Source organism: Procambarus clarkii, chromosome 31 (genome assembly GCF_040958095.1).
Source record: "Procambarus clarkii isolate CNS0578487 chromosome 31, FALCON_Pclarkii_2.0, whole genome shotgun sequence".
Lineage (NCBI taxonomy): Eukaryota > Metazoa > Arthropoda > Malacostraca > Decapoda > Cambaridae > Procambarus > Procambarus clarkii.
In genome coordinates this window covers 6,105,146-6,132,488 of record NC_091180.1, presented here as the reverse complement: position 1 = coordinate 6,132,488, position 27,343 = coordinate 6,105,146, and the positions used below count along the sequence as shown (strand labels likewise).

Here is a 27,343-nt window from a genome sequence, read left to right as displayed (position 1 = left end):
CTGCAGCAGGCCTATTGGGCCATAATGAGGCAGCTCCTATTTATACCCATCCAGTCCCACTCTTATGCATGTCCAACCCATGCTTGAGTCCAGATAGGGGCCCTACCTCCACCAGGTTGCGTGGTACAATGGTGAGGGTATATGTTATGGGGTAAGTGTTCCTGTCTGAATGTTCTGAGGTGACAATTTGCAGCAGTTTTCATGCTGTGGATGTGTGTTGGGGATTGGTTGTGGATTTTTGTTTGGCCCTTCCGTGCTTCTTCCTGAGGCCTTACTTGTTCTTGTTCTTCTTGTTGTTCTTTTTTTTTTTTTTTTTTTTTTTTTTTTTTTTTTTTTTTTTTTTTTTTTTTTTTTTTTTTTTTTTTTAGATATATACAAGAGTTGTTACATTCTTGTACAGCCACTAGTACGCGTAGCGTTTCGGGCAGGTCCCTGGAATACGATCCCCGCCGCGAAGAATCGTTGTTACAACCAAGTACACATTTTACTGTTGCGTTAAACAGAGGCTACAGTTAAGGATTTGCGCCCAGTAAATCCTCCCCGGCCAGGATACGAACCCATGACAAAGCGCTCGCGGAACGCCATGTGAGTGTCTTACCACTACACCACGGAGACTGTGCGGGTTCTGGGTTATTTATCTTTCTGGGTTATTTATCTTTCATCTGGGTTAATGGTTGCAAGGGGGGTCATGGCCCCATTTTTCATGGTCTTCTCTGGGTCATTTATTCCTTGCATGTCTTGCAGTGCCTGGCTTAGCTCTTTCATATACATTGGATTCTCTGTACGGTATTTACCTAGCTATCCTTCACTAGTTGTGTTTCCGGGAGTTGAGCTCTGGCTTTTTGGTCCCACTTCTCGCCTGTCATTCGCTGATGTGCAGGTTCATGAGCCTGCTGAGCTCTGCGCTTGAAGCCATGTGTGGTGTTATGCTCCACTACGTCGCTTCCTCGTGCGCTCCGCTTGTCTACTACTCTGACACTGCAATTCTTTTTTCCTATGTCTCTTTGGCTTGTTTGGGCTCTCATTCCACCAGTGTCCCCTGGTGCGCGTGCCCCTGGGGTCCCGTAGTCGGTCTTTCTCTACCTTATCACTCCTTTGGGAATCTTATATGTGGTGATCATATCCTCGTAGCTCGTACTCCTTGGTTCAGGTACTTGTCTGGTGACATACCTTTGCGTCTTTTTTTCCTTTTCGTCTTGTGTTGGGGCGTGTCACACAACTGTGTTGTTGGCGTGGTTTGTTGGGACGTGACGAGTGGCTCTGTGTGTTGTTGGTCATGTCCCTTTCATTCCCATTTTGCTACTTGCCTTCTTCGTTCCTCATCTTCCTTCTACGCTTTTGTCCCGGGCCGTTGGTGCTGCAGCTTTTTCTTCCGGTCTTTTCTTGTGTTTTTTAGTATTCTCATTTTATCGTACACATGGTTGTGTGTGTTGTTTCTGCCTTTTGGCTCTCCTATTGCCAGATGTGGTTTCCTGGTTTCCTGGCTTACCCGGCCTGTTGGTGTTTTCATGGTCTCTCGGTTTCCGTTCTCAAGAATCACGCATCAGAACTGTCGTTTCTGATCTTCTGGCGGGCTTGCCGGCGTTGGGATGTTTTTCTGTACATCGTTCAGGAGATGGCAGACGTTCCATCTCCTCCTTTGCCGGCTTGGGTTTCCAGCTCTGCTGGCTCCGTGGTCGCAGCCGAGATCTTCCCGTGGCTCCACCTCTTCCTAGGCTCGATTGGCCCCATGGCGGGGGCTGGTTCAGTTCTGCCTCGAGTCTTTCACTTTCTGTTGGTGGTCGGGTGGCTTCGTTGATGGTGTCCCACCTGCATGCGTCTTCTTGGCAGCAGTGTAGGGTTTTTTGGAGGTTCTTCCTTTTATTCTGTCCCTTCTTTGGTAGTTGTGTTGTTGGCGTGGTCTTGTCCTTCTCTTGTGGAGGTTTGGGGCTGTTGTCTTGCCCCATACTGTCACCTCGTATTGTGCGACTCTGGCAGAGCCGCTTCAGCTTGTTTTCGGTATGGATGTTCTTTCTGCTCCGTTTCGCAAGCTGTCTCGTGCATTGTTTCACCTCCGGCCTGCTCTTGCGCTGCGTGAGCCGTCCTGGTCATTGGACAGAATGCTCTTTTCTTTCTTCTTCTCGGTTTGTCGTGGCCCCTTCGGTTCAGGATTGTTCTCCAGGTCTCCTTTTCTGTTGGCATTGGCCTCTGGGGGTCAGGTTGGGGGGCTTCTTGCTCTCCTCCGGCGCAGGGGTTTCTGCTCTTTCGGTCTTCGTATTGATTTTGTTTGTCTGCAGCCGTCTCCATCTTTTCTGGCGAAGAATGGGACTGCTGCTTTCCGGTCCCTGTGTTGTTGATGCTTGGTTGGTTGGGCCAGGGGTGCATCATGTTGTGTCCAGTGTCTGCTCTTCGCCGTTATTGCGCGCCACAGCTTTTGTGTCCGGGGACGCACTTTGGGTTTATTCGGTTTCCCCTCTTCCCTGTTCGCAAGTGCGGGTCTCCCAGGTCGTCTGCAAAGTTTTTCAGGCTAGCCAGCCTGCGGTCTATCCTCATGCCTATGACGTTCATAAGTTCACTGTTCATGCTGCCGTCTTGGGCACCATGTCCTGGGCTGACATTAGGGCACAGGGCTTTTGGCGGTCAAAAAGGGTCCTGGTTACTCGTTACCTTGTGCATGTCCCTGGGCCTAGTCGGGCCTGTGTCGTTTTGGGTCGGCGGTTGAAGCCAGTTATCTCGCCTTCGAGTTGTGGAGTGAGCAACAACCGCCTCTCGGGTAGGTCCCTAAGTTTTTCCTCTGTGGGTAGTTAGCTCTGGGGAGTTGACGGGGCTCCCCCCAGAAAACCAGCGTTGAATGTAATGAAATGCCATTTTTGAGACCCTGAGGCTCCCCGGCATCCTTCTCTTCCCCCCCGGTTGGCATTTTTTCGTATTTTAACATCCAGCCTCAGAACTGATGGGTCGATAGCCGGAGTGAGGGCTCTGGGGCTCCAGACCCCAGTGCGGCGACATATGACGTCATGATCATTTGGTTGTTTCTTTTCGGGGAGTTCTATCCATTTGTTCAGCTTTTGGTAGCAATAATTTCACCAGAATATGGGTTTGTTTTGGGACGCTTACCTTTCTGGGTGCCTGACCTGGTCGATGGCAGACATAGATTGCTTCCAACCACACAGGGGTTTCTATAGGCCATTGCTCTCCATGCCTTTCTGAGGGGGCCGGGTTTTGGCTTGTGGTCCCCGGTAGGCCCTCAGAACTCCATACACATGACTGATGCCAAAGTCTGACATTAGCATATCAGCCTAGTAAGCTCCGGGAAACCTCCAGGTCTCATCCAGAAAATGGCATTTCATTACATTTAACGCTTTGATGCTCAGCCTCAGAATTGAATTCTGTAGCAGCCAGCGCTAAGGGGGGGGGGGGGCCTACATGGATGATAGGCTTGAGGGCGTTAGTGCCGGTTGCTTGTTTGCTTGTTTTAGTTTGGGAGTTCTGCATCTCTGATCGGTTAAAGGTAGCAATTTTTGCCATGTGGGGTTTGTTTTTTTATGCCTTCCTTTCAGGGTGCCAAACCCCGGTCGATGGAAGACATAGAATGCTTCCAAACACAAGGGGGTTTCCATAGGCCATTGCTCCTCGTGCCTCTCTGAGGAGGCCAGGTTCTGGCGCGTGGTTCTCGGTAGGCAAGAACTCCATCGACTGATGCCACGGTCATATCAGCCCGGTAAGCTCTGGGGAGCGTCTGGGGCTCACCCAGAAAATGGAGTTTTATAACATTCATTGCTGGTTTTTTGTTTTGTTCCTCTCATGATCTGATAATCTTTTCTTCAGTTTGTAACTTCATGTTATGTGATTGCTCTTCTACTAGAATTTGTGTCTGCTTCCATATTGTTTCTTCTCTATCTTTGTATTTGTTAATCTGTTCATTCACAAATTCTTTAATTTTGTTCTTTATACAGTGACACCTCGGCTTACGAATGCCCCTCTTTACGAACTTTTTGGATTATGAGTCCAATTTCTTAGGAAAATTTGAATCGGGTTACGAACTTTGCCTTGGGAAAGGAGTTTGTTCATACGCGTTTGGGCTGACCTAGCACGTGGTGGCACGGTGATCATGCCTCAGTTTACCAGTGCCTCCCGCCTAGTGACTATCGCACCTGAATTCTTTGCAAAGATTTACATTTTTGGGGGATTTTTGGCTATTTGAACATAAAATTTAAAAAAATGTATCTTGCCATGAGTCCCAAGAAAGTCAGTGGTAAAGTTGAAGCCAGGAAAACACGTGAGAATGACCATAGAGGAAAAACAAGAGATCATTCGTAAACATGAAAATGGTATGCGTGTTGTTGAACTAGCTAGGTAGTATAACAAATCCATGTCAATGATATGCACTGTACGTGTTAAGAAAAAACCAGCGTTGAATGTAATGAAACACCATTTTATGGGTGAGCCCAGGAGGCTCCCTGGAGCTTATCAGGCTAATGTATGTTATATTAGACCGGGACATTAGCTAAGGAGTTCAGACCATCAGGGACCAGCGCCAGAACCTGGCCCCTTCAGAGAGGTTTCAGGGAGCAATGGCCCTGGAAAACCCCCTTGTGGTTGGGGTTTTCCTTATCTGCCATCGACCGGAGTTAGCCACCCAGAAAGGTAGGCATAACAAAACAAACCCCACATGGTAAAAACTAAAACAAAAACTGGACAGAGAGGTAGAAACTCCCTACAATCCAAAGGAAACAAGCAAACAAGCAAACATCACACTTTACTGCCGCGTTGATTGTCTGCGCAGCCCTCCCCGCCCCGTCAATTGTCCGCGCATCCCTCCCCGCCCTGTCGATCGTCCGCACAGCCTTCCCCGCCCCGTCGATCATCCGCGCAGCCCTCCCCGCCCCGTCGATCGTCCCCGCAGCCCTCCCCGCCCCGTCGATCGTCCACACAGCCCTCCCTGCCCCGTCGGTCGTCCGCGCAGCCCTTCCCATCTCGTTGATCGTCCGTGCAGCCCTCCCCGCCTCGTCGTTCGTCTGCGCAGCCCTCCCCGCCTCGTCGATCGTCTGCGCAGCCCTCCCTTCCCCTGAGAGGGGGAGGGGAGCCCCTACGGCTCCCTGGAGCTTAATACCCAATGAGAAGGCAACAAAGGGCTGACCCGGGAGGCGGCCGCTACAAACTTCGCAACGCAAAGCCGAGACAACAGGCTGCAACCTGCTACCCAAGGCAAAAGGAACGCAAAGGAGCAGACACGAGCATAAAGGACGGGCGGTCAGGAACCTGTGCAACCCTCAAATCCTCGCGCCTGAAATGAGCCCTAGACGTCACCAACACAGCAGCGAAAGTTGCAAACGTCCAAACAGCATGGGTGCAAGGATAGATCGCAGGCTGGAAGACCTAAAAACTCTGCGGACGACCTGGGAGACCCGAACCCTGAAACAGGGGTTTGAGGGGAACCTGATCAACCCAAAGCGCATCCCCAGATACGGTACGCAGGTAATGGCAAAAAAGGGCAACCGGACAACACAGGACGCACCCCCGGCCGAACCAATCAATCATCAATAATCCAAGGACCCCCCCAGGTGAGCAGCCGTCTCGACCATCGCCAGAAGGATGGAGAAAGGCTGCAGACGTACAAACCTACCACCAGTACCAAAGAGCAGAAACTTAAACTGAAGGGGCTACCACAAACTGAGGAGAAGATAAAAGGGCACCCTGATCCACCCAGCCTGAGGGCACCAGGACGGCTCAGGCGACTTATGAGCAGGCCGGAGGTGAAACAAAACAAGAGAAAGCGTACGGAATGGGGCAGATGTGACGTCCACCCCGATCGCAAGCCGGAGCGGCTCCGCCAGCGCCGCACAAAACGAGGCGACAGTAAGAAACATCAAATAACTGTAGTCCTGAAAACCCAAGAAAGGACAAGACAACCCAAAGCGAAAGAGACGACAACCTACGAAGAGCAAGAAAAAGGTGCATAGAAACACCAGGAACATCATACTGGTGAAACACCGCCAACAAAGTCACCTGATCACCACAGAGATGGTGATACCCGTGTCAAAATACCAGACGCGAAGAGCCGAGGAGAAGGCCGAACCAGTCACATACAGGACCGGACCGACCTGCCGAAAGAGGCTGAGCCGCGGGAAAACGCCCCGGGTTCGGACACCTATCAAGCATCGAAAATAAAGCTGGGCTGGCCACCAAGGGACCATGAGCACTACTCTCTTGGAAATGGGCTCCAACCGAGCCAAAACCCAAAGCAACAGCTGGACCGGGTGAAGAGGAACAGGTACCCCCACCTCGGCCAGTCCTGCCGAAAGGCATCCACCGTGAACGCCTCGCAGGCAGTTAAGGGTGCCACATAGAATGGGCAACGGCAAGACCACGCTGACTCGAAGACGTCCATGGCCAGGAGTCCATACGTCCGGCAGAGCCAATGAAATGAGTCGGCGACGACTGGCCAATCCGCTAACAGAGGAATGAACCGAGACAGGCTGTCCGCCACGATGTAGGACACACCCCGGACATGAACCTCATTGTTAGCCAAACCCCAAGAATCCAGCAAACGAACCACTCGAAGGGACCAACCCCAAAGGCAAACACCTAAGAGAAACCCTGTGGTTCCGGCAAAGAACCGCCAGAGAACAGTCCGAATGAAGCTGAATGGAAGAGCACCGACTGACCTGAACCCTCTGAAGCGCAAACCAGACAGCCACGAACTCCCAAACCGTGCTGTGAGCCCTACAGACCCCACCATCCCCAGTCGACCTGGTGAGCACTGGTCACAAAGCTCCAGCCGAGAGATGACCCGTCCGTGAACACATCGAGCTAAGGCTAGGGGAGGTGCCAAGGCACGGAACCCCAAAAACCCCAAAGAGGAAGCTGGTGACGCAGCACCAACACAAGATCCCCGGAGGAACGAACCCAACGATTGCAAGAGAGGCGGAAGGGGAGTCTCCGAAGGAACCAAACAGACACCGAAGCCAAACCCGACCCTGCGGGCAGACCAGCACGTCGAAGTTCAGACTCTTGCACAACCGCTCGAGCAACCGCCGAGCAGCCCGGGGGCCCCCTCATAAACAGCCAAAGGCGGGACCACAGCCGCAGCAACACTTCTAGATGGAAGGACAAGGAGTGGCCCAAGAGCCCTAAACAAGACCCAGCCAGGTCCGAACCCGGAGCGGAAACAGATGGAACAGCCTCCAGATCACCAGGAAACCAAACCCGGCAATCTGGAAAGAACCACACACCTGGGGAGCAGATAAGCGGACTGACTGGGAGCCCACACCAGCCAGTCGTCGAGGTAGGCTAGACACCGAATCCCAAGCAGACTCAGACAGGGCACCAAGGTCTGGTAAAGATGTGCAAATACACCAAGTGCCAATTACAAACTAGGGAAGGCAACAAAAGCAGTAAGCCTGAAGGCCCACCACCAACTGTGCCAGTCCCGGAAAACTGGAGAAGAACGTGCCAAGAATTTACCCCGGAGGTCCAGGGCCACCATCTGGGCACCCGGCCCCAACAGAAGCTAGACCGGAGAGAACTGTCCTCTGATGAGGGCATAGAATCCAGGGCGCAGACTGAAGAAGTCCAGAAAAGCCGCAGATTCGCCAGGCCCTTGTCTGCATAGAGCAGACGGGAACCCCAGAAGGATGGGGCGGATCGACCACATCCAACGCACCCACTAAGATGACATGATGAAGCGCAGGGAAAGACGCCCACCCCGCCAGCCCTGGAACCCCCAAAAAGGGGGAAAATCCGTCCGCCGCCGCCTCCACCAGAGGCCGAAAGACAACCAAAAGCACCCACTAACTGCGGACCATGCGAGAGTCAACAGAGCAAGCTGCTACCCCAGCGCCCTGTCAACAGCGAAGGGAACAGAGCCCCTTCTGAAAGAAAAAGTATACATACATATATACACATATATCCATATATATTATGTACACATACATGTACATATATACACATACACAAATACACACACACACACAAGGTAATTACCTAAGTGTAGTTACAGGATGAGAGCTACGCTCGTGGTGTCCCGTCTTCCCAGCACTCTTTGTCATATAACGCTTTGAAACTACTGGCGGTCTTGGCCTCCACCACCTTCTCACCTAACTTGTTCCAATCGTCTACCACTCTGTTTGCGAAAGTGAATTTTCTTCTATTTCTTCAGCATCTGTGTTTAGCTAGTTTATATCTATGACCTCTTGTTCTTAAAGTTCCAGGTCTCAGGAAATCTTCCCTATCGATTTTATCAATTCCTGTTACTATTTTGTATGTAGTGATCATATCACCTCTTTTTCTTCTGTCTTCTAGTTTTGGCATATTTAATGCCTCTAATACCAGGAGGCCTGGTCGACGACCGGGCCGCGGGGACACTAAGCCCCGGAAGCACCTCAAGGTAGCCTCAAGGTAACCTCTCCTCGTAGCTCTTGCCCTTCAGTTCTGGGAGCCACTTAGTAGCATGTCTTTGCACCTTTTCCAGTTTGTTGATGTGCTTCTTAAGGTATGGGCACCACACAACCGCTGCATATTCTAGCTTTTGCCTAACAAAAATCGTGAACAATTTCTTTAGTATATCGCCATCCATGTATTTAAAAGCAATTCTGAAGTTAGAAAGCGTGGCATAGGCTCCTTGCACAATATTCTTTATGTGGTCCTCAGGTGATAGTTTTCTATCTAGAACCACCCCTAGATCTCTTTCTTTGTCAGAATTCTTTAAAGATTTCTCACATAATATATAGGTTGTGTGGGGTCTGTGTGTATATATAGGTGTATACACACACGTGCGCATGCACATACACATGTGTCCACACACAAACTTCAGAATTGCTTTTAAATACATAGATGGCGATATACTAAAGAAATTGTTCACGACTTTTGTTAGGCCAAAGCTAGAATATGCAGCGGTTGTGTGGTGCCCATATCTTAAGAAGCATATCAACAAACTGGAAAAGGTGCAAAGACACACTACTAAGTGGCTCCCAGAACTGAAGGGCAAGAGCTACGAGGAGAGGTTAGAGGCATTAAATATGCCAAAACTAGAAGACAGAAGAAAAAGAGGCGATATGATCACTACATACGAAATAGTAACAGGAATTGATAAAATCGATAGGGAAAACTTCCTGAGACCTGGAAATTTAAGAACAAGAGGTAATAGATTTAAACTAGCTAAACACAGATGCCGAAGAAATATAAGAAAATTCACTTTCACAAACAGAGTGGTAGACGGTTGGAACAAGTTAGGTGAGAAGGTGGTGGAGGCCAAGAACGTCCGTAGTTTCAAAGCGTTATATGACAAAGAGTGCTGGGAAGACGGGACGCCACGAGCATAGCTCTCATCCTGTAACTACACTTAGGTAATTATATATTAGAAAAACAGCATGCCAAGGATTTGGGAATAATGATGTCCGACGATCTAACGTTTAGGGAGCATAACCAAGCAAATATTGTGTCAGCCAGAAAAATGATAGGATAGATTATAAGAACTTTCAGATCCAGGGATCCCATCACAATGGTTGTACTCTTCAAGTCACTTGTACTGTCCCGTCTCGAGTACTGCTCAGTACTCACTTTCCCCTTCAGAGCAGGAGAGATTGCTGATTACTGAAATAGAGGGAATACAGAGAACATATACTGCACGCATAGACGAGATAAAACACCTAAATTATTGGGATCGTCTCAAAGCTCTCCAAATGTACTCTCTAGAAACGAGACGAGAGAGATACCAAATAATATACACATGGAAAATACTGGAGGGCCAGGTCCCAAATCTACACAGTAAAATAGCAGCGTACTGGAGTGAACGATATGGAAGAAAATGCAAGATTGAACCAGTGAAGAGCAGAGGTGCCATAGGCACAATCAGAGAACACTGTATAAACATCAGAGGTTCGCAGTTGTTCAACGTCCTCCCAGCGACTATAAGAAATATTGCCGGAACAACCGTGGACATCTTCAAGAGAAAACTGGACGGTTTTCTAAGAGAAATTCCGGATCAGCCGGGCTGTGGTGGGTATGTGGGCCTGCGGACCGCTCCAAGCAACAGCCTGGTGGACCAAACTCTCACAAGTCGAGCCTGGCCTCGGCCCGGGCTTGGGGAGTAGAAGAACTCCCAGAACCCCACCAAGCAGGTATCAAGCAGGGGGTTTCCAGGGCCATTGCTCCCTAAAGCCTCTCTGAAGGGGCTAGGTTCTGGCACTGGTCCCTGGTAGGTCTGAACTCCTTAGCTAATGTCCCGGTCTAATATAACATACATTCGCCCGATAAGCTCCAGGGAGCCTTAGGGCCTCCTCACAGAAAAAGCATTTTGAGTGCTGAAGTGTAAAAAAGATGTATCAACAACCATGAAACAAAGAACACAAACTCTTGAGGATGTTGAAAAGTTATTAATTTGGATACACAACAAGGAGTTAGCAGGTAATAGCATTTCAGAGGCCATCATTTGTGAGAAAGCAAAGATATTGCACGGAAACGTTGTAAAGAAAACCCCTGGAACAAGTCCAGATTCGAAAGAGCTTAAGGCAAGCAGGGGTTAGGGAAATTTAGAAAAAGTGGTATTCATAGTTACACATAGAAATCACAATAGCGTGATGCATCAAATGAGCGAATCCACAAGGGCCCGTGACGAGGGTTCGAACCTACGTCCGAGAGCATCTGGGATTCTATTTTGTTGACTATTACACATTGGGTTCTGTTAGGAAATTGTAGATCCATCTGCCTATTTTTCCAATAATTCCTTTTGAACCCATTTTATGTGCAATAACACCATGGTCACATTTGTCAAAGGCTTTGCGAAATCTGTGCTAATATTGTTTCTTTTCTTGCTAATTTGTTGCAGGTAAAAGTGTCCAGTTAGAAGAAGTACAAGTCAAAGAGTATCACAAGTTGAAAAATGCTGCAGCCAGGAAGTCTGCCCAGTACCTGCAAGAATTGGACTCTATTAATCGTGAGCAGAAGTCTGATCAGGATCGCCTTGATAATGCCCAGCGCCGCACTGCTGAGATAGAGAACCGACTTCGGCAAAAGGGCCACGAGTTGGAAGAGGCTCAGAAAAGGGTAGAAAAGTTGATGGACCATATCCGACAGTCTGAGACATCGCTAGAGGATCAGAAGCGGCTAAGACAGGTTTGTTTCGGTCATTTGTATCTGGATGTCTATACAGTGGTATCTCCATTTTTTAATTTAAACCGTTCCCAGAGACGGTTCAAAAATACGAAAACCGAAACTAATTTTCCCATTAAAAAATACATTTTATACAGAAAACTACTCATACTACCTTACCTTTATGAAGGGCTCTTGTTGGCGTATGGAAGACGGTGAGGAGGGGGGGGGGGAGAGGAGATAGTGTTCGGAAGGGAAGTCCCCTTCCATTATAACATCAGGCAGTGATGACATTTCTGGGGTACACTCTCGCCTACATTTTGCAGGCATACCACTACGACCTGGTTGTAGTTCACTGCTTACTTGTCTGACTAAGACTCTGTCTATAGACACTTGTTTATCCCTATGTTTTAAAACATGTCTGTAGTGAGACGTTTTCATTGTCTCACTATGAATGATCTCTTGTTTTTCCGCTATCGTCATCCTCACAACTATTTTCTTAGGCTGAACTTTACCACTGACTTTCTTGGAACCCATGGCATGATATATAATAAAAACTTTTCTGGGGGAAGGCCATTCGGCTCCCCGGAGCTTTACCAGGCTGATATGCTAATGTCAGACTTTGGCATCAGTCATGTGTATGGAATTCTAGGGCCTACCAGGGACCACGACCAGAACCTGGCCCCCTCAGAGAGGCAAGGGGAGCAATGGCCTATAGAAACCCCCGTGTGGTTGGAAGCATTCTATGTCTGCCATCGACCGGGTCAAGCATCCAGAAAGGTAAGCATTCCAAAACAAACCCCTATTCTGGTTAAAATTGCTACCTAAAGCCAAACTAGTGGATAGAACTCCCCAACAGAAAACAAGCAAATTAGTATGACGTCACACGTCACTGCGCCGCTGTCTGCGCAGCTCCCCCCTCCCCGGGAGGGGGAAGGGGGAGCCCCAGACCTCCCACGCCGGCTATCCACCCATCAGTTCTTCGGCTGATGCTATAGGCACCGGTTATGTGCTCCGGCTCCAGTAGTTGTTTCAGCACTGTACCTAGAGTGTGATGTCTGTCTTCTAGGTGGCGTGTGAGCCGGGAGTGAGTCTCCAGTACTCGGGCTGCATGCGCCTAGGGTTCCCTTCCCTAGGTGCCCTGTAAGTACTGCCCTTGGGGCTTGGGGCCACCTTCCACAAGTTCCTTGGGTCCTGCCCCTGCTTGGCCGTTTACTGCTTGGTTTTCGGCCGCTCTGTGTGTGCTCGAGTGTTCTGTCTTCCTTGTTCGCCTTAGGGTAAGGGGCAGTGTTTGCACTGGTGGGGCGCGGGGTACTGTGCAGCTTGTCTTTACCAATCATGGCGGTCGGCTCTGTTCCGCTTGGGTATGCTGTCCTCTTGCGGGGTTTTCTTTTTCTTTTTGTTTATCTACCTGGTGGGGGGTCTGCCTTCGTTCTTTTCCCTTGTGTCCCTTGTGTTCTGAGTATTTTCTGGTGGTACCCCCTACTAGGTCCCCGTAAGTGTACACGTTCTGGGGGTCCAGCTCTTAGAAAGTTGTTTGGTATCTTTGGGCGCCGGTTAGCAGTACCCTGCCTGGGATTACCTGAGCGCGAGTCCTCTTATAGTAAACGCTCGGGACCCTGCGAAATCCCTGGGGGCGTGCGGGTCCGATGGATGTGACCCCAGAGTCCCCCCTTGCTTCCAGCGAGTTTGAGGGTTGCTCTCACCCCTTGTCTCTGGGTGACTCTCTGTTTTGCCTCCGTCTGCTGCCTGTGGGGTCGGTGACACCTTCGACCCGGAGTCCTGCGAGTTTTGTTGCTCGTTGTGGCTCGGTTACCCAGTTGTGCTGACTAAGCAGTGCGGTCAGCAGGGGCATTGCACTTTGAGCCTTGGTGGTGGCAACGCTACCGTTGTTTACTCCCCGGGAGCCCCGGGGGTGCCCCGTTTTGGTTCGTGTTGGGACTAGGGGGGTGTTGGTTGCTTCGGTTCCTTCCACGCCCCCTTGTCTTTCCCCCTGGATCCCCCTTCCTGCCTGCATCCGGTTCCTTACCGTCTGTAGGATCATGGCAGGGTTTGATGGTGTTGAAACTCGGGCAGTCTCGGGGAATTCCCCCTTCTGGGGTAGTGACGGGGGCATTTGAGCCTGTTCCTCCAGCCATGTTGTAAGAGTCTGCCAGTGGGCTCCCTTCCTTAGTGTTTTTGCGGCTGCCCCGGTTTTCTGGTACGGCCGGGGCTATGGGGGGACGGCTCGGCCCCGGGGCCTGTCGTGTAGGTTCCCGGGGCTGGGGAGGGGCTGACTTGGGGGGCTTGGCCCCGTAGGACCCTGTGGTGTTTTTTTTCTCCCCCTCTAGGCGGGGCTTGTGGATACGCGGAGTGGGGTCTTTCCTCCCCACTCGCTGTACGTGTTGTTGGGCGTCGGCCCCTCCCCGGGCTCGGTTCCTTGGCCTCTGAGTCGGTTGGTTCCGTCCTGTGGGTGGATGCGCTTCTTTCCCCCTCTTTTGGGACGGTGTCTTCGTCATGTTTCCCCGTTCTTGGGGTTCTACGTGACTTCTGGTCTTGGGTGCGCCTGCGCATTTGTGTGCCTTCGGGACTAGTGTTGGCTTCTGTGTTCTCGAGGGTTCGGGAAAGTTTTCGCTACTTCCCGCATTATTGGAACGTCTGTCGGCTCCTCGTCCGGGTCGCTGTTTTGGGCTACTTGTAGCCTGGTTGCGCTGCGTGTGGCCAGTGGTCCGGTTGGGCTACTTGTGGTCCGGTTGGGCTACTTGTGGCCCTGTTGGGCTACTTGTGGGCCGGTTGGGCTACATGTAGCCCGATTGGGCTACTTGTGGCACAGTTGGGTTCAGAGCCCTTTTGGGCTCTGTCATCGCTTCGTTGGCCGGTTTTGTTGTTGCTGCTTCCTCTTTTGGCTACTTTCCTAGTGCAGTAGTCCTGGTTGGCGCCTTCCCACAGAGCGGGTTGTGAGGTTCGGCCAGCGTGTCATGCGCATGCGCTGTGGAGTTTGTTTTGGTCTGGGCGGTATGTTTCAGTGCTGGTGTTTTGCTCCCTTTTTTCTCAGGTGCTTCGCCTCTCGCTCTTCTCCCTTGCTGCGGTATGTGCCCCTTCGCCCCGGGGGTGTCCTGGTTTCCTGCTGTGGGGAGGACGCAGAGGTTTTCCTTGTGTGATGGGTGTGGGCAGCCTCCTTCGCCTCTCCCCTGCGGGTCCGGCTCTGGCTTCTTCACCTGGCGGTGCTCCCAGGATCTTCTGGGCACTGTTGGGTCGTGTCAAGTTTGTGCCACCGTTCGCCAGGTGAGTTTCTGCACTCTGGCGTCTTTTGGCCGGGCGCTGGATGCGGAGATCTTTATTTACCTGTCTTTATTTAGGTATATTTCTGTACGACTGAGACCGTTCGCACACCAGTGACTGTCCTTTTTTCAACCCTTCCAGTCCCACTCATGTGCATGTCCAACCCATGCTAGAGTCATTCAGGGGACCCACCTTTATGAGGTGTGTGGGTTGTGGTGCTGGTTATGTACTCACCTTGTAGGGCTCTCCTGGTTGTGCTTACGGGGTTGAGCTCTGGCTCTTGGGTCCCGCCTATCTGGAAGAACTTGCGGGATAGTACCAATGGAGTGCAGTGGTGCTATAGGCACAATCAGGGAACACTGTATAACCATCTGAGGTCTGCGGTTGTTACACGACCTTCTTGCGAGCATACGCCATATTGCCGGTACTTCCATGGACTTCCAGGGCCCACTAGCCTGTTTTCAAATAGAAATTCCGGCCCATCCTGGTTGTGGGGGGGTATGTGGGCCTGCGGGCTGCTTCAAGCAGCTGCCTGGTGGGCCACCCTCTGGCCGGTCTAGCCTAGCCTCGGGCCGGACCTGGGGTGTAAATGAGCTCCCAGTACCCCATCCAGCAGGTATCGAGCGGGGTTCCTCGTCGTCAGTCGCCTGGTGTGCAGGTTCCTGGGCCTGCTGGGTTCTGTCGTGTCTCCATTGGCCCTGTCTGGGGTCTGCCTGCTCCGTTCTCTGCCTTTGCAAATGCGAATTGCTATTTATATGTTGCAGTGGTGCCCGTTGCTGCTGCTGCACGTGTGCATTGGTAACGTGTTTCGCGGTGGCGTGTCCTTGTTCCTGTGTCCGGTTGTGGTGTGGCACCTTGCTGTTGTTTTGTGCCTAAGGTTTGCGTATGGCGGGTTTGCTTGTTGTTTTTCGTGGTCTTCGGGTCCCTGGCTTGACCCTCTCATGTGCGTGGGGGTTTTCTGTCCCCGCCTGATTGTTCACCTGGTTGTTTACTGGAGTTTGTGCTTGAGCTCTTTCATCCTGCCTCTCCCCAGTTGTTTTCCTGGCATCTCCTTTGGTCGGTTTAGCCTGCACTTGCTGCTATGTTGAGGGGGGGAGGTCGGTTTCCACCGCTTCATTTCCTTGTGCGTTCCCTTGTTTTCCTCCTCTGCCGTAGGGGTGTTCTGCGTGCGTTCCTTGGCCTCTTGGGCATTCTTTCAGCCTGTGTCCTGTGTTGTGCTTCTTTGTCTTGGTCTGTTGCGGTTGGTCGTACCCCTTGGTTCGGGTACTGTTTCTGGTGGTAACCCTTCCGCCTTCTTCGGTTTCCTAGCTTACCCTGTCGGTTGGCTTTTCGGGGTCTTGCGATGTCTCGCGTCGGACCCGTCATTTCTGAACTCCTGGCGGGCTTGCTTTCTTTGGGGAGTTTTTCTGTTCGGCAGACGTTCCACCTCCTTGTGCCTCCTGGGTTTCAGTGGTCACGCCCGAGCTCTTCCTGCAGCTCCGCCTTTTCCTCGGCTCGGAGGGGCCTTGTCGGGGCTGCTTATGTTCTGCCTCGCGGTCTCGCCTCCGGTTGGTGGTCGGGTGGCTTCGTGGTAGGTGTCCCACCTGCGTACTTCTCTTGGCGGCAGTATGGGGTATTTTGCCGGTCCTTCCTTTTCCTGTCCCTTCTTAGGTGGCTGCTCTTGTTAGCATCGGCTTGGTTTTCTGGTGGGGGTTGGGGGCGGTCGTCTTGCCACATACTGTCGCCTCTTTTCGTGCTGCGCTGGCGGAGCCGCTTCGGCTTGCTTTCAGTCTTGGTGTTGCTTCTGCACCGTTAGTAAGCTTTCTCGTACGTTGTTTCACCTCCAGCCTGTTTGTGTGCCGCTTGCACCGTCCTGGTCTCTGGTCAGTGTGCTCTGTCTTCTCCTCGGTTGGTAGTGCCCCTTCGGTTCTGGTTAGTTTTTTCGTCGGCTCTTTTTCCTTTTGGCATTTGCCTCTGGGGGTCAGGTCGCTGAGTTTTCTTGCTCCTTCGGTTTTAGTGTTTTGGTTGTTCGGTGGCAGCAGTCTCTTATCTTTTCTGGCGCGGGGTGAGGCTGCTGCATTGTGGAGGGGTCCTTGGTTTGTTTGTGCTTGGTTGGTCGGGCCGGGGCGGTGGGGTCTGTCCTTCCGTCAGGCCCATAGCACTTTGCGGGAGTTCGTGGCGGTGTGGTTTGCGCATCGGAGGGTTCGGGTCGCCCCGTGGATCGACAATCCGGCTCCATTCACTCTGCGCTCCGGTGGTTCATTGCCTGAACTGATGGGTTTTGATGTGATCCTTGGCTCGTTGGGGTGACTTGTCTGCTGAGTTCTCGGGGTTTGGCTCTCCTGGCAGTTCACATCCGGGGGTCCAACGGCCTAGTGGACAGCCTGTCCCAGTTTGTTCCTGTATCCACAGAATGGACGGTCGATGCTGACTCATTCAGTTGTGCGTTAAGACTCATTCAGACTCCGGGCGTTTGAGTGCCTGGAGGTGGACCTCTTCGCGTCGGTGTGGTCGAGGCGTCTTCTGGTATATGTGGCGCCCTTCCCTGACTGCGAGGCTGTCGGTGTCGATGCCTTTTGGCAGGACTGGTCGAGGTGGGGGTTCCTGTACCTCTTACCCCCGGTTCAGCTGTTGCTCCAGGTCCTGGCTCGCTTGGAGACTTACCAGGGACGAGTAGACCTCTTGGCCATGATGGCCGGCCCAGCCATTGTTTCAGGTGCTGCTTGCCCGGTGGCCAAACCCGGAGGTTTTCTGCGGCTCTGCCTCTTTCAGGAGATCGGTCTGGTGGGACGAGACTGGTTCGCTCTTCTCCTCGAGTCTTCGCGTTTGGTGTTTTTGACTCTGGTTTATCACCATCTCTATGGTGCTCAGGTGTTCTCTTTGATGGTTTCCCACCTGCAAGCTTCTTCTTGGCAGCAGTATGAAGTCTCCTGGAGGTCATTCTGTTTCTTTTTGACTCTTTGTCGTTGCTTTTAGCTTTCGGTTCGGGTGTTGTCCTTTCTCTCTTGGTTGTTCCAGTCCATCATCTTATGCCTAATACTGTCGCCTCGTATCGCGTGGCACTGGCGAAGCCGTTGCAGCTTGCTTTCGGTATCGATGTTATTTCTACATCGTTTCGCAAGCTGTCTCGTGTGTTGTTTCATCTCCGGTCTGCTCATGCGCTGCCTGAGCCCTCCTGGTCTTTGGACAGATTGCTCTCCTATCTCTCTTCTTCTCGGTTTGTTGTGGCCCCTTCAGTTCAGGTGTTGTTGTTTTGCTAAGGCTCTTTATCTGTTGGCATTAGCCCCTGTGGGTCGCGTGGCAGAGCTTCATGCTCTTCTCTGGCACAGAGCATTTTGCTCTTTTGGTCGTGGTCGTAGGTATGTTTGTCTGCAGGTCCTTGGGTTGTTGATGCTTGGTTGGTCAGGCCGGGGGGTTCTTCCCTGTTCGCAGGTTCGGGTGTCTCAGGTTGTCCGTAGGGTCATTAAGTCTAACCAGCCTGTGGTCTATCCCTGTGCCCATGACGTTCATAAGTTTGCTGCTTATGCTGCCGTCTTTGGCAATATGTCTTAGGCTAACATTCGGGCACAGGGTATTTGGCAGGTGAACAGTGTCCTGGCTGCACGCTACCTTGTGAAACGTTCCTGGGCCCTGTCGAGCGTGTGTCGCTTTGGGTCAGCGGTTGCAGCCTGTTATCTTGACTTCAAGTTGAGGAGTGGAGCACCGACCGTCTCCTGGGTAGGTCCCCTTCTTGTTTTGTCTTTGGTGAAGTAGCTCCGGGAAGCCTTAGGGGCTCCCCCCAGAAAACCAGCATTGAATGTAATGAAATGTCATTTTCTGGGCGAGTCCCGGAGGCTCCCTGGCAGCTCTCCCTCCCTGTGGTCGGCATTTTTTCAGGTTTTCTGTGGGGAGCCCCTACGGCTCCCTGGAGCTTATCGGGCTAATGTATGTTATATTAGACCGGGACATTAGCTAAGGAGTTCAAACCTACCAGGGACCGGTGCCAGAACCTGGCCCCTTCAGAGAGGTTTCAGGGAGCAATGGCCCTGTTGAACCCCTTTGTGGTTAGGGTTTTCCTTATCTGCCATTGACCGGGGTTAGGCACCCAGAAAGGTAGGCATAACAAAACAAACCCCACTTGGTAAGAAACTAAAACAAAAAAGCGAACAGAGAGTAGGAACTCCTACAATCCCAAGGAAATGAGCAAACAAGCAAGCATCACACTTTATTGCCGCGCCGATCGTCCGCGCAGCCCTCCCCGCCCCGAGAGGGGGAGGGGAAAGTCCCGGACCTACCGTGCCGGCTGCCTAGCTTCAGTTCGTAAGCTTATGTCAACCGGGCTAGACGCTTCTCTGGCCTCAGTTTCCAAGGCGGTATTTGCCTTGTATGGCATTCACTGCCGTGTGTTGTGTTGTGTGGTGGCCAGGAGTACCTCATCAGTGCCGGGGCTGCATGCACTTAGGGGCTTCCTTCCCTAAGCGTCCTGTGAGTACTGCCCCTGTGTGACAGGGTTATCTTCCCTGGGGCGTTCGGGAACCATTCCTGTAGAGGTTCTTGCTGCATTGCATTTGCCTCGCCCTTGGGGCCAGATGGGGCTTGGGGCCCTTGTTTGGCCCTGGGTATGGACTGGTATTGTGCTGGTTAGGGCGTCAAGGTGTTGCGCGACCTGCCACCTAAGCGGCGACCAGTTCCTGTTGCCTCTGGAGACGGTGTACTTTTGCGGGGTTTTTCTTTTGTTTTTATTTTCATTTGCCTGGTGGGGGGTCTGCCTAGTGTGGCTATAGTTCCACTGGTAGTGTTTGGTGGTCCTTTGCTAGGCCCCCGTGATTGTACACGTCGCAGGGGTTTTCTGTGCTATCATCTACCCTCTTGTTATTTTTGGGTTTCTTAACCGGTTAGCAACACCTTGCCCGGGCTTCCCGTAGCAGCCTATGGGCCCTGGAAACCCTTGTCTGGGCTCGGTGGACCATTGAATATGTCTTCCGGGTTCCATCCCGTCTTGTACGGGATCGTTGGTTGCTGTGCCCTTGTCTCCGGGTGACAGTCGCCACTTTTACCTCCGTCATGCTGCCTGTTGGGTCACTGACACCTTGACCCGGAGTCTTGCGAGAGAGATTCTCTGCTTGTTCTCCAGTACTCTCCTGATGTTATTACTGTTCAGAGCACAGGCGGCATCCGTGTTGCAAGCTAGGTTAGGTTGCTGCAACACGCTAGGTTTTGGTTAGGTGCTGTTCGCCCCTTTCCCTCCCTGTTCCCAGCTCCGGACCGTCTGTGGGTTTCGGGGTTGGGGCGGGGTTTAGTTCGGGCCGAGACTCTTGGCGGTTTTCGGGGGCTGCCAAGGTTTTCAAGCCTGTTCCTCCTGCCAAGGCTTCTGCATCTTACCAGTGGCCCTTTCTTGCTGCTTTTCCCATGGACTCTTGCTTTTCTTTAAGGGCGGAGGGCTTGGAGAACAGCTCTGCCCCGGGGCCTCTGTTGCTGGTTCCCGGGGCTGTGGGGGATGCCTGCTAGCAATTCTGGGGCAGTTTGCCCCTGCCTGGGTTTTCTGCTTTTGGGTGGAGTTTTTCGCCCATCCAGTTTGCTTGCTTCCCACTTTTTGTGGCGTGTTTTCGTATCTTTTGTGTCGGTCACAGCCCTCTGTTCTGGTGGCCATTTTCTTCTGCCGGTTTCCCGGCGTGGCCACCAGGGCGGCATTGTGGTTTGTTTACATGCGCCTGGGTGTGCGAGCGAGCGTCTGGGTTGAGTTTTAAACCCTTTTTCAGGGGTTTTATTCTCCTGTTGTCGTTTCTTTGCTTTTCTGGTGTTTTATGCCCGTTTCCTGTTCCTCTGGGAACGTTTAAGTGTTGATTTTACACCGGGTTTTCCATTTTGGCTGTTATGCTTGCTCCCACACCTTGTCCCTCGGTTTTCGGTCTGTTTTGACCGTTTCCCTGGGGGTTCTGTCTGGGGGCTGTGCTTTGCCTTTCTGTGGTGTATCTCCGCCGGCAAATGTGGTGGTTTGGGCTTCCCCTGGTTCGATTCTGGGTTCCTTTGGGTTCTTTGGTTTCGTTCAGGGGGCTTTGTTTCCGCGTGTGTGACTCAGTTCTGCCTTCTGGGGTTCCGGGGGTCTTCCTGGCTTGCAGACTGATCTTTTGGGTCTTGGCACATGTTGTGGTCGTGCTGGGACTTTGCGGTTTTGTTGTCGAGGTGGGCCTTTTGATGCAGTTTTGTGCCTTCTTTGCCTGGCAGGCGTGGTGCTCTCTGCCCACTGGTCGGCGGCTTGTAATTTTCTTTTCACGTGTATGTGACGGTAACGCGTTGGTGTTCGGCTGTTCAAAAGCTAGGGGTATAGCCTCGTCACATATAGAAACAAAAAATAGAAAATCTGGAACTTCGTCTGTGGTAAGGTAATGAGAAGACACAAAACACAAGTAAATTTAACAATGAAATTTTAATTACGTTAGAAAAGCAAAACATGAATAAAATGGACATACAAATTCGTATAATAAAATCAATCAATCAAAATAGTAAGAATAATCAAATGACAAAATGAAAAGTTACGTTAAGACAAGTGAGTAATAACAAGTGAACAATATACAATGTAAATAGGTGCAGGAATATTGGCTTTAGGCTATCACCTCTCTTAGTACACGTAAGCCACAGCTTAGTCTACCAATGAGACGTGTTAACTTGTTGAAAGCACTGGATATTCTGAGGACTGAGGTCGTGGCGGCCCCAGACATCAAGTAGTGTGGTGGGTGGAGTGCAGTTGCAGCTGGACCCGCAGCCAATCAGCGATGAGCAGGCGACAAGACAGGTAGTTTGGTGGTTCGAGGTGGAGCAGGTGTTCCTGGCTGCATACGTTTTGCTCTCTGGCAAACCTTGGTGTTGTTGTCGTTGTTGGATATTTCTTCCATATTAGTTGTATAGGGATTTATATCGACGTATTTTGGAGGGAAGAGCAGGCTCAATCTCTTGAAGGAGATTATCGTCACAGTGTGTACACATGTACATGTGTACACTCTGTGTGTGTATGTGCACATGTGTATGTGCATACACGCATGTGTGTAACATACCTTGTGTGTACAGGCATACCTCAGAATAAGAGTTTAATCCGTTCCTGGAGACGCCTCGCCTTCCGAAAACTCGCATTCCGAAGTTAATTTCCCCATAAGAAATAAAGGGAAATGAATTAATCCGTTCCTGACTACCCCAAAAACCCCACATCAAACTAAATTTTTATACCTAATTTACCTAATTCATCTAAATAAACCTACAAAACTGTGTTCCAGTTATTACTTACCTTGCTGTCGAGTGCTGTGTATGGAAGATGGTGAGGAGGGGGGAGGAGGAGGAGGAGTTACTGTTTGGAAGGGGAGTCCCCTTCCATAATCACATCACATAACCCCATGCCTTGTAACACTATGGATACCACTTCTCTTTCTAAATTTTTCAAACCAGCCCCTGCTTGCCTTAAACTCTTTCTTATCTGCATCACTCGTTGCAGGGGTATTCTTTAGAAGGTCTTCGAGCAACACCTTGGCTTTCTCACAAATAATGGCCTCCGAAACACTATCACCCCTCAACTCCTTGTCGTGTATCCAAATTAATAACAACTTTTCCACTTCTTCAAGTATTTGTGGTCTTTGTGCCGTTAATGTTCTTACTCCTATTGCCACTTTAGCACCCATAATCTTATTTTTCTTCTTAAGTATAGTGCATATTGTTGATGTGGCTTTGTTGTACTGCCTACAAAGTTCAACAACACGTGTACCGTTCTCATGCTTCCGAATGATCTCTTGTTTCTCCTCTATTGTCATCCTCACATGAGCTTTCTGGCCTTTATCCTTACCACTGGCTTTCTTGGGACCCATGGTGAGATATATAATAACAAATTGTATAGACAAATCACCAAAAATCCAACAAAACACTGAAAATCCGCGAGAAGAATTGATGTGGGGGTAGTCACTGAGCGCGAGACAATGGTAAACTGAGGGGCGGAGGGGCGACGATCGCCAAACCACCACGCGCTAGGTCGGCCTGTACGCGTATCAACAAACTCGCGTCCCGAAGTAACCCTCGCCTTCTGAGACAAATTTTTGGAGTAAATACTGCTCGCCTTCCGAAAACCTCGCATACAGGGACAATCGCATTCCGAGGTACCACTGTATGTGTATATGTGTGTATGTGTATATACATTTGTATACGTGTGTATATGTGTATGTGTATTTTTTCTTACGGAAGGGGCTCTGTTCCCTTCTCTGTTGACGGGGCGCTGGGGGGAGCAATTTACTCTGTTGACTCTCGCATGGTCCTGCAGTTAGTGTTCGCTTTTGGTTGTCTTCCGGCCTCTGGTGGCCGCGGTGGACGGCTTCTTCCCCTTTGGGGGGTTCAGGGCTGGTGGGGTGGGCGTTTTCCCCTGCACTTTGTCATGTCACCTTAGTGGGTGCGTTGGATGTGGTCGATCCGCCCCATCCTTCTGGGGTTCCCGTCTGCTCTTTGCAGACATGGGCCTGTTGAATCTGCAGTTCTTCTGGACTTCTTCAGTCTGCGCCCTGGATTCTACGCCCTCATTGGAGGACTGTTGTCTCCTGTCCGGCTTCTGTTGGGGCCAGGTGCGTGGATGGTGGCCCTGGACCTCCAGGTCAACGCTTGGCTCTCCAGTTTTCCGAGACTGGCACAGTTGGTGGTGGGGCTTCAGGCTTGCCGCTTTTGTTGCCTTCCCTATTTTGTAATTGGCATTTGGTGTATTTACGCATCTTTACCGGATCTTGGTGCCCTGTCTGAGTCTGTTTGGTATTCGGAGTCTGGCCTACCTCGACGACTGGCTGGTGTGGGCTCCCAGTCGGCCCGCTTGTCTGTTCGCCAGGGGTGTGGTTCTTTCCAGATCTCCGGGTTTGGTTTCCTGGTGATCTGGAGGCCATTCCATCTGTTTCCGTCCCGGGTTCGGACCTTGGCTGGGCCTTGTTTAGGGTTCTTGGGCCGCTCCCTGTCTTTCCCTCCAGAAGTGTTGCTGCTGCTGTGGTCCCGCCTACGGCTGTTCATGAGGGGGTCCCGGGTTGCTCAGCGGTTGCTCGAGCAGTTGTGCGGGAGTTTGAACTTCAACGTGCTGGTCTGCCCGCGGGGTTGGGTTTGGCTTTGGCGTCTGTTTGGTTCCTTCGGAGACTCCCATTCCGCCTCTCTAGCAATCGTTGGGTTTGTTCCTCAGGGGATCTTGTGTTGCTGCTGCGTCACCAGCTTCCTCTTTGGGGTTTTCGGGGTTCCGTGGCTTGGCACCTCCCCGAGCCTTCGCTCGATGTGTTCACAGACGGGTCATCTCTCGGCTGGGGCTTTGTGACCAGTGCTCACCAGGTCAGCCGGGGATGGTGGGGTCTGTCCGTCCGTTGGGCTCACAGCACGGTTTGGGAGTTCAAGGCTGTCTGGTTTGCGATTCGGAGGGTTTGGGTCCCTCAGTGCTCTACCATTCAGTTCCATTCGGACTGTTCTTTGGCAGTTCTTTGCCAGAACCACAGGGTTTCTCTTAGGTGTTGACCTTTGGGGTTGGTTCCTTAGAGTGGCTCGTTTGCTGAACTCTCGGGGTTGGTTTGGCTAACCGTGAGATTCATGTCCGGGGTGTGTCCTGCGTCCTGGCGGACAGTTGTCTCGGTTCATTCCTCTGTTCGCGGATTGACCAGTCGTCGCCGACTCGCTTCGTTGGCTCTGCCGGACGTATGGATTCCTGGCCATGGACGTCTTTGAATTGGTGTGGTCTTGGCGTCGCCCATTTTATGTGGCGCTCTTACCCGCCTGCGAGGCGTTCACGGTGGATGCTTTTCGGCAGGACTGGTCGAGGTGGGGGTACCTGTTCCTCTTCTCCCGGTCCAGCTGTTGCTTTGGGTTCTGGCCCAGCTTTATTTTCAGACGCTGCTTCATAGGTGTCCGAACCCGGGGCGTTTTCCCACGGCTCTGCCTCTTTCGGCAGGTCAGATCAGTCCTGTTAGTGACTGGTTCGGCCTTCTCCTCGGCTCTTCGCATCTGGTATTTTGACATGGGTATCACCATCTCTGTGGTGATCAGGTGGCTTTGTTGACGGTGTCCCACCTGCAAGCTTCATCTTGGCGACAGTATGATGTTCCTGGTGTTTCTATGAACTTTTTCTTGCTCTTCGTAGGTTGTCTTGTCCTTTCTTGGGTTTTCAGGACTACAGTTATTTGATGTTTCTTACTGTCGCCTCGTTTTGTGTGGCGCTTGTGAAGCCGCTCCGGCTTGCATTCGGGGTAGACGTCACATCTGCCCCGTTTCGTACACTTTCTCGTGTTTTGTTTCACCTTCGGCCTGCTCATGCGTTGCCTGAGCCGTACTGGTCCTTGATCATGGTGCCTTCTTATCTTCTCAGTTTGTGGTAGCCCCTTTGGTTCAGGTTTCTGCTCTTTGGTACTGGTGGTAAGTTTGTATGTTTGCAGCCTTTCTCCGTCCTGGTGACGGTCGAGACGGCTGCTTACCTGGGGGGGTTCCTTGGGCTATTGATGCTTGATTGGTTTGGCCGGTGGTGCGTCCTGTGTTGTCCGGTTGCGTTTTGTTGTCGTTACCTTTGTACCGTGTCTGGGAATGCGCTTTGGGTTGATCCAGTTTTCCCTCGTTCCCTGTTTCAGGACTCAGGTCTCCCAGGTCGTTCTCAGAGTTTTTAAGTCTTCCAGCCTGCGGTCTGTCCACCCATTCTTTATACACGTCTGCTCCTGTGCGTTCTTGTTGCCTTGGGTCACAGGTTGCAGCCTGTTGTCTTGGCTTCGCGTTGCGGAGTTTGTGGCGGCCGTCTCCCGGGTCAGCCCTTTCTTTTCCTTCTCTTTGGGGATGAAGCTCCAGGTAGCCTTAGGGGGCTCCCCACAGAGAACCAGCGTTGAATGTAATGAAACGCCATTTTCTGGGTGAGCCCCGGAGGCTCCCTGGCAAACCTCCCTCCCACCGGTCGGCGTTTTTTTCGCATTGGTTGAAGCTTAGGTTCCGAACTGATGCTAGGCAGCCAGCGCTGTAGGTCCGGGGCTCCCCCCTCCCTCTCTCGGGGCGGCGATGGCTGCGCGGACAATCGGCGTGGCAGTAAAGTGTGATGTTTACTTGTTTCCTTGGGATTGTAGGGCGTTTCTACTTTTGTTAGTTTTTTTGTTTTAGTTTTTACCATGTGAGGTTTGTTTTGTTATGCCTACCTTTCTGGGTGCAAACCCCGATCGATGACAGATGAGGAAAACCCCAACCACAAGGGGGTTTTCCAGGGCCATTGATCCCTAAAACCTCTCCGAAGGGGCCAGGTTCTGGCGCTGGTCCCTGGTAGGTCTGAACTCCTTAGCTAATGTCCCGGTCTAATATAACATACATTAGCCCAATAAGCTCCAGGGAGCCTCCGGGGCTCACCCAGAACATGGCGTTTCATTGCATTCAACGCTGGTTTTTTTGGCTGAGGGGGCGTACTATGGATTGCGTGTCCAGTTAAGTAGTTAACAAAGGTGCACCGATGTTTCTCCCTAATTGCTCATTCTCTGCTGTTTGGTCGTGGGGGTTTTAGGCTTTCTGTCTATTCATTTGTCACTTTGCCCTCTTGTGTTTGGGATTTTTTCTTTTTTGCCTTATTAGACTCGTCCTAGACTGTGCTGCTGAACCACCTTGTTGCCTCCTTGACTTTTCTGTTGGCTTCAGGTGGCTAAAGGGTTGTCTGTTCCTTTCAGGGGTTTGGCATAGCATTCAAAGGGCCTGAGCTTCCTGTAGGGTTCATTCACTTAGCAGGTCCTACATAGTGAATGAGCCTATTTATGACTTCACCACCTTGTTTATATCTGGGTTCTTTGTATCAATTATCAGGAACTGGTATCTGACGTAGGATATAGCAAGGAACGAATCACACAGCTTCAAGAACAACTGGAGAATGTGACAGAACAGCTGGGCGATGCTCGAGTTGATAAACATGAAGACTCGCGAAGGAAGAAAAAACAGGAAATTGTGGAGAACTTCAAGCAGCTGTACTCTGGAGTATATGACCGCATGATCAACATGTGTCAGCCTATCCACAAGAGGTATACACTTACAATTTTTCTTATTCCGTGTTTTTATATTACAGTAGTGTACGGTATATTGTTAAAAGGTTGGTTGAATACAGCCACTGTTCTCCTGTTTAGATAATACTTTTCATAACTATGTGGACCATAGTACAATCATTGACGTGGAAGGCAATTTGTTAGTAGAATTTGGTACTATTCACTTTCTAGAGTTTGAACAAATTAATCTAAAAAATCAGCGTTGAATGTAATGAAACTCCATTTTCTGGGTGAGTCCCGTTGGCTTCCCGGAGCTCTCTAGGCTGGATGGATATGTATAACTCTCTGGCATCAGTCAGTGTGCATGGAGTTCTTGCCTAATGGGGACCACGAGCCAGAACCTGGCCCCTTCAGAGAGGCACTAGGAGCAATGGCCTATAGAAACCCCCATGTGGTTGGGAGCATGTTTGGGACAGGCACCCAGAAAGTAATCGCCCCAAAACAAATCCCTATTCTAATGAAACTATTGCTGCCGAAAGCCGAACGAGTGGACAGAACTCCCCAAACGAAAATTAGCAAATGAGCATGACCTCATCATGTTGCCCCCCGCTGTCTGTGCAACCCACCCCCTCCCTGCGAGGGGGAAGGAGGAGCCCCAGACCCTCGCACCGGCGACCCAACCTTCAGTTCTTAGGCTGGATGTCAAAAACACGAAAAACACCGTCGACTGGGGGGGAAGGTTGGGATGCCGGGAAGCCTCTGGGACTCGCCCAGAAAATGGTGTTTCATTTCATTCAACACTGGTTTGCTGGGGGGGGGGGGAGCCCCATTGGCTCCCCCAAGCTAACTACCCCAAAAATAAGGAAAAACAGGAACTTAACCGGGAGGCATTCTGTCCTCACTCCTCAACGCGAGCTTGAGACGACTGGCTGCAACTGCCGACCCAATGCAACTCAGGCCTGACCGGGCCCAGGAACGTTTACCAGGCAGCGAGCTGCCAGGACCCTGTTCAACCTCCAAAAACCCCCGGGCCCGATACCAAAAATGGCAGCCAAAGCAGCAAACTTGTGAACGTC

The 27,343-nt window shown here is 51.3% G+C and overlaps 1 protein-coding gene across 2 annotated transcripts in view; it reads left to right on the top strand.

Moving 5' to 3' along the window:
- The window catches only part of SMC1 (structural maintenance of chromosomes 1), a 236,364-nt gene that overhangs the window by 86,365 nt on the left and 122,656 nt on the right, over positions 1-27,343 (top strand). For both annotated transcript variants that reach the window (XM_069334324.1, XM_069334323.1), the window contains exons 7-8: positions 10,808-11,094; positions 26,095-26,306. In XM_069334324.1, the coding sequence (XP_069190425.1) occupies positions 10,808-11,094; positions 26,095-26,306 (499 nt within the window). The remainder of the gene's footprint in view (positions 1-10,807; positions 11,095-26,094; positions 26,307-27,343) is intronic.